This window comes from Eucyclogobius newberryi, unplaced genomic scaffold, assembly GCF_026437365.1.
Source record: "Eucyclogobius newberryi isolate DKJ021-1_F unplaced genomic scaffold, fEucNew1.0.hap1 SCAF_14, whole genome shotgun sequence".
Classification (NCBI taxonomy): domain Eukaryota; kingdom Metazoa; phylum Chordata; class Actinopteri; order Gobiiformes; family Gobiidae; genus Eucyclogobius; species Eucyclogobius newberryi.
In genome coordinates this window covers 25,546,405-25,553,904 of record NW_027315768.1, presented here as the reverse complement: position 1 = coordinate 25,553,904, position 7,500 = coordinate 25,546,405, and the positions used below count along the sequence as shown (strand labels likewise).

General features: G+C 39.3%; 1 protein-coding gene across 1 annotated transcript in view; it reads right to left on the bottom strand.

Moving 5' to 3' along the window:
* Positions 1-5,129: 5,129 nt before the first annotated feature.
* LOC140359886 (high-affinity choline transporter 1-like) overlaps positions 5,130-7,500 on the bottom strand; it is a 10,928-nt gene continuing 8,557 nt past the window's right edge. The window contains exon 9 of the mRNA XM_072445115.1: positions 5,130-7,500. This exon is cut by the window's right edge and continues 135 nt beyond it. Coding sequence (XP_072301216.1) covers positions 6,982-7,500 — 519 coding nt within the window. The 3' untranslated portion in view covers positions 5,130-6,981.

The window sequence follows — 7,500 nt, the reverse complement described above, 5'->3', positions numbered from 1 at the left end:
AAAGTGGAAACATTTATTTGTGCCAAGTGAACGTCTTATAAAGAATTGACAACTTTGACGTGAAGAGGCTTTGAATTCAATCACACGACGTAGAAACAGCCTCTTTGCACATGCCAGATTTGCCTTTTCATCTTGATACCATTCCATGTTTGTGTGAAGCAGTGGAGCGCAGAGCTGACGTATGGCTGGACGTCGCCTTGTTTACCATAGTATATGCTCCTAATTCACTCCCAAGGCTGCTCCTCCCTCCTCCATTCATTCACATTGCGGGCCTTAAGTAAATCACAGTGAAGGATCCCCCTCCTCTGAACGGTGGCGTAATGTCATTTGTGAGTTGGAGGTTGTGTGGGTTCAGCTGATTACGTGAGCACTGCAGAGACCAAACTGGGCTCCTGTCAGCTCATCTATGGGAAACAGCATGAGGGTATGACTTTAGACAATTACACTCTTACACCAATGTCCTTTGAAAATAACTTCAAAACTGATGCTCATTTAATTATTATGTGCTATGTCTCACTTATGTTGTCGCCATTTTGTCGTCGCAGCTGCCCCGAGACAGTCCATGGCTGCCTTGTCTGCGCCTTGAGCCTCTCTGACTTTCACACAATCACGCTAAAGAGAGTGAAATTAGTGTCTTGTCAAACAAAAGCTCTTAGGGATTGTTACGTAATTAACTGCTGTGTATCATTTACATTCACAGAAAAACCAACGAGCGTCGTCTTAAAATCCAACTCTAAACAATCGTCATTCATGGCTAATTTGGGGTTTGTTTTCCCTTCTGTCTTTAAGATGTAATGATTGCCTGCCACTTCGTACAGTGCATATTATTTCTCACAATAACACTTTCCACGGAGCAGCTGAAAAGCCTCTCCTTTCCTTTGCCTCTTCGCTCCCCTTGGGCCGATCAGAGCCTAATTGGAGCCGGGCTACTTACTACTGATGGGATCAATGTGCGAGGCAGCAGCGGACACTCGCCATTTTCATTACTTACCGCAGTTCGATACATACGACAGCTACCACAGCAGTTAGTGAATGAAAGATTAGGTGCTGCGCGGAGGAAAAGCAGCGGCGTGCGGCTTTTTGGAGCCATGATATTTTTTCGCAACGCTTTCTGGTCTGATCTGAAATGCATCGGATACAAGATTGAGGTTGAAAGTACTTTGGGTTTTCTTCGTTTTCTGCTGTAACTTGACCTGGTGGTGTTCCCTTGTCTCCATCGGGACGGATACATTTAATGCCATACTGTGGAACATTCCAAAGCATTGACATAGCTAACCTGACGCACATGTTTTGGGACGTGAGACAATCAGAGAATCCAGGGGGAATCCTGTGCAAACACTCAGAGAACATTCAAACTCCACAAAGAAAGGTCTCGTTCTCTCCAGAAATCAAAACCTTCTTGTAAACGGGATTGTCATTTCTATTCTAATGACCACAGAAGTCGTTGCAAATCCTCATTCATCCCTTTTGTCTTAGCTTAAACAAAAAGACACCTGTTATTCAGTCAAATTGAAATCTGTCTGTCAAATGTTCAAGCTTTTCTTTCCAACCATGACGCATTCTTTCATGGTTTGCCTGTAATTGCTGCTGTTCAACACAAAAAGCCTGTTGCGTTTGATATTTTGGCTTGTTCTCTGTGATGACGTCAGTGCGTCTAAAATGGAATGTGACTGATGTAAAATGCACCAAAGTGGTGCCGTGTGCAATTCAATAGAGGCATAAAACAAAGGAAGTCACTGGTAAACTGGTCGGTAGCACACCTGACAGCTGAGGGCTTGATATGTAGCAGAAACCAGACAACTCGATCAATATGGTTTATAGGCATAGACCTGTATGGGAGAGACACACTGTGCTGCGTATGCCAAGGCACCGATGTGCTGCACAAAAGGGTCATTGTTTGAGTAGAAATTAAACGATAAGCTGCTTTCACTCTCAACTCCTGGGTGTGTGGGTTTTCTCATGTGCTTCGGGTACTAACCAGGTTAGACACTCAAGACAGTGAGCTGAAGATTCTAAGCAGGGAGAAGGTGTAGAACCGCTCTAAACAGAAACAGTGGTTTTAGGTTAAGCTCAGTGGTTGTTTACAGCGTTCTGACGACTTGGTCAACAAAGAATACAGGTCAGTCATAATCAGGTACTCATCATTGATGGGGGAGCTACAGTCAGCTAACAATAGGATTACTATGTCCTGTTACGGGACATAGTAATCCTATTCTAACGGTTAGATTTAGAGGGTTGTTGGGGTAAGAAGATTAGTTTCAGGTGAAACTTGGCGGTGTAAACAAAAACACTGCTCAGGGAAGCATAAAATCTGAATCTTTCGGATAAAAGTTGAAACATCTTAATTTTCAAAACAGTGTCCAGATGATTACACTTTTGGACAAATGAGGATTTCACCAATATCTTTTGTCACATTGTCCACTGGTTATGATTATTTTTTATCTCAGCTTTATCTCAGATTATTTCTAGAAGCATTTCCATGTACGGTATTTGTGATCTCAGCAGTGACAGATGATTGCAAGCAACCAAGCCCGGACTTCCCCCTCCCCAGACACGTCCTCCAGCTTCTCCATCTTAACCTTCTGTTGTAGATGAACTTAAGCCCTACATGTCCAATGCTTTCTCTTCTCCATTCACAGACAGAATAATCCAGCAATAAATCACCATTAGACATAGAAATATAATTATTACAGTACTGTATTTATATATCCATGACCATCAGTGATTATCAGTGGTAGAGTTAGCAATCCCTCAAAATCCCTCTCAAATCCCAATCCTAGGTTACACAGCAGGCCTAGTGTTAGCATACATAAAGCTGGTAGCTTCACTGACCAGCACCACTTCCAATCAAAGCCTGAGTTGTTTGTATGTTGCCACATGCAATTTGTCTGAATTGCATGGAGCCATTAGCAGAGATGCTGAGAATACCGTATAGGTCATTGCAGATGCTAAACCAGGCAGAAAATCATGTATATGATTACGGGCCTGTCTTTTGGTATTGTCCAGACTTCATCCACATAGAACCCCAATAAAGCTATATCGAATTACCTTTATTAAGCTAACATAAACCAGCTAGTTATTGTCAGTAAGAAATCTGACACAATAACACTGATTACTTAGAGGAGGTAAAATGGCCTGACGTTGTTGTTTATCTTTTGAAAGCTGGGGTTTAAAACAGGCAACTAAAGGCCCAGATGGAGCTCCTGTGGTCCACAATGGAATGGAATTTTCTTTTCCTTTTTAAATTTCACTTTTTCTTAGTCATAAGGACTTTTTTTTACAGGCTGGCCCCTTATTCTTATAAAAAAGCAGTAACTGGGCCAAGATTTATTACTGTAAATTACATCATCTTTGCTCTGCTTTTAAGGTAGCATTTCCTTTACCTTCCATTGTATTATTCTGGAAATTAATTGTATGTGGACCATAAATTAAAGATGCATGTAAGCTTTCTGGTGGAGGTTCCATGTACCTGCGTATCACCATGGAGATGTTATTACTTTGCCTGTAATATTGTACAGTTTTAGATTAAATTGATACATCTTTTATATGTTCAATTACAGTTGTTTTATTGCTATTAAAATACCTTTAAATTCATGCATCCTTACTGTGGCAGTGTCACATTCTTGTCTCTGTGGAGATAAGTTTAATGCCATATTGTGGGCTATTCCAGGCAAAGCAAGAACAGCTCCATAGAGACTTCTCCTAAACAGTGCACTTCTAAAGCCTTTATGAGGATGTCCAACTTCCTTCTGGATTTTTGCAATTGTTTGAGAATAAGTAATTTTTGCCCACGGCTGGTCTCTTATGTTTAGTACAAGTTATTGATGAGGCTCTTTTATGTCCTTGTCATCTCAGGGGCTTTGGGGAGGACATGGAACAGTCCTGGGGCTGGTACACATCCTGTAGGTGGAAATATTCAAAACACTTCCACTTGCACAGCTGAGAGTTCACAGAGAGGGTTGTGTGGGGAAAAAATGGGATGATGAGTTACACATAATATATAAATATACAAATACATCCTACTAGTATACCATGAGGATACATTAAAAAAAAAAACTTCAGTAAAATCCTTTAGATTTAAATGCGTATATAATAAGTCAATCTTATAAGTCATACATACGCTTGGTGAGGGTACTGTTCTGCAATGAGCAAATACCTGACTGAAGAAATCGTTTTCAGTCTCCATGGCTGAGACTTGCCTCAGGACCTGCTGCGGTTACATTTCCACTTAACTAATAAAGTCTGTCACCTGCAGAGAATCATTCACATGGAGCGGGCGTCTCTGATTCGTACACTAATAACATTTCACTCTGCACTGTACATATAGAGCTTGTTATTGTTGATACAGTATATGTTGCACAAATGACACTGACATTCTGGCATGCACATTTGGCTCAATATGAACTTTGAATCCATTTACATCCATAGTTTATGGGACAACTTCAAAGGCTTTTTCTCCTCAAAATAAATGTATCTCTCATAGGAACATAAAGATCACATAAAGATCATCATCAGGGATGTGTTGATATCTACATCAAGCTTGATTTATTAAAGTTTTATCTGGAAAAAAAAATGGCAAAATAGATTTTCAGTAAGATCTACTTTATTTACTCAAATACTAAAAAAAAATCTAAAATGTCCAGAATCTTTTCTGTATGTTTTCTTGTATCTAATATGTCAACAAAATGGAAGGAGGCAATTCAAACCTGGCTCTGTCCATTTTTAAGATTTGGATGTCCAAAATGCCTTATATTTATATGAAAACATAACTGGATGAAACACTTCTAATACAGTTTTCTATTACATTTATGTGCGTAAACCACACAAAATATTTCAAATCTAAATTTGCAGTGTCTTCTTTCATTGTAATTTCACTGGAACTTAACTAATAATAGTTAAAAACCTACAAAAACTCCCACAGGTTTGCTCTTATGTCTAAGGTCGGAATTGCAAAGTGGATGTGTTTCATCTCGGACTGGCCCCTGTTTGGATGTGTCAATCAAAACAACCTCCTCTGAATCTTATAACTGTCACCGCTGTCTGAGCTGTCAATCACCCGCTCCCTCCACGTCACACATGGAACTTAATCTTAATATATCACAAAAGTCATATGGAAAGACACAACAATCAATGACTGCCAAATAATATAATTTATTTAACTTACCTCACATGTGTTTACAACTTTATACTCTTATAGACATAATAAATAAATAGTTCATTTTATTGTCGACAAATATTTATCACTGTTGCATTTAAAATTTGACTAGTTTCTATGCTTTTTTGGCATATTTACAAGTATCACACAAAAATACATTGCATTTTACAACACAGAGCCACAGACACATCAGTCAGTGTTTGTTTCGGACAAAGTTTACATTCACATTTATTTTGATGAAAACGCTTGACACTTTGCATAGCATCAAAGCACAGTTCAATCCACATCTTTATCAAGTTGACTGTATTTGAGAGAATCCTATCATTATTATCATGTCATAGCTGGCAAACTCCTTAACAGCAAAACTCGTAAATAACTTGTTTTCTGTAAAAAAAATACACTGGCCAAAGCGTTAATTTTTAAAGAATTTACCATTTTTCAAATTGGTAATCTAATTTGCTTTTTTGTTGTGAGGAGGACGTAACATGTCACTGACCTTTACCTACTTTCAACCACTGATCTTTGAATTAAGGCATAAGAACTGAGACAGACTTGAACAGACACCAACAAACCACATAGACAACATAGAAAGTAGTCACTGGTCAGAGTCTCATAAACAGCAGGAGCATGGAAAGGATTACAGTGAGCACATGCTCAGTCTCTGTACAGTAGAAGGGAACTGACCATCGCAGCAGCGTTAATCAAATGTCCTGAGGGCTAATCAAGGACCAAATCAATAGTGACATTGTCCTGGACCAACACTCATTTCCTGTCTCCTCTAACCTACTACGTTCAATAAAAGGTTTAGGACAAGGAAACAAACAATTATAAACACCCACACATCCAACAGTTCATAGACTTGAGACCATTTATCACTGACCTGGGCAATGACTGGTGCTTAAACATTTGAAACACTGGGAAATCAGTTTGTCGATGAAGATAAAGATTGCCACTGCTTAAGCACGCAACTGTAACACAGCAGATTAACTATGCAAACAGCTGCAAAATGAAATACTTAGGCCATAAATGTTCATCTTTGGACTTTGATGAGGATTTCTTCATCAAATATACCAAACATGTCAAAACAACGAGGTATTTCCAATTAATTTCTCTTGACTCCACCAACTGGAATAAGTCTTCAGAGACTAAACAGTTCCTTAAACATGTGTACACATATTGTTGCATTGCCATTAAGAAATTGTACATTTTGCCTAATGTAGTTTGACTGTGATCACATTATTTTAAGTAATGGCTTTCTTTTTTTTATTTCAATAGCTGCAATGTCATGAGTCTCTTTTAGTAATTACACTTTGTAATGTATTAGTATGAATGATGTGCTGAGTCATGATCTTATTTCTTGGCAAATTACAAGTGACTTTGGATCTTGGCAAAATATGAAGGGCACAATTCTGTATGTATGGTCAAAGACAAGTACACATTTTCCATTTACACAGTGTAACTCTCTGCACCTTAAAACATTATTGCTCTATTGTCTACAGCGCGAATTAAATGTTAAAAAATAGAAGCCTTAGATGATATCTGGGGTTTTACACACACATATACAGTATCAACACACAATATACTTTTCTGATTAGATATTGCACATTTTTCTTCTCCCAATCTCCAGTTTATCTTGCAAATATCCACCAATCTGCGTCTCAGATTTGACTGCAGTCTTAACTTCTTTAGTCTTTCTCTTAAAAAGAAGCTTAAACATGTAAAGTCACTGGGATCTCTTTGCATCCATATGGCAGTAGCAAGTTTCCTGAAGAATACATCCTTTTACATTGTCGTATCTTATATATCGGTTTCAATTTCTGCCGTTTTTAGTCTCCATTTTGAAACGGCTCAGGACTGGACTCACCGTCGTCGCTCAAGATCTCACTGTTTATAAAAGTCCCAGCCAGCGACGCTCCCAAAACTTGTCTGACCGGCGCCATCTCTGCTAATGTGATGTTATCGTGGTCGCTGACTAGCGTAGCCTTGTCCATGATCTCCTTGCTATGCTTGGACACCACCGCATCCAAAAAGTCATACTTGTGGGACCACATGCCACTTTCGAATAGATATTTAGTCAGATACGAGAAGCCGATGTTAGCCAATAGTGAAGCCAGCATCGAAACAGTTTTGAATGGGAAACGTTGCTGGACAAAATGCTCCACATCCCCAGTGAGGTGGTGGACTCTCACTTGGTTAACCCAGCCGGGATAGAAGATGAACGGGGGTAGTTTGAGGTACGGCTCGCCTCCACCGATGCGCAGCAAAAGCCCAAAAACGTAGCCAGCGACAGAGCCATACGTGTTCGTGCCTTTGACGAACAAAACACTGAGAAGTTGTGGAAAGAT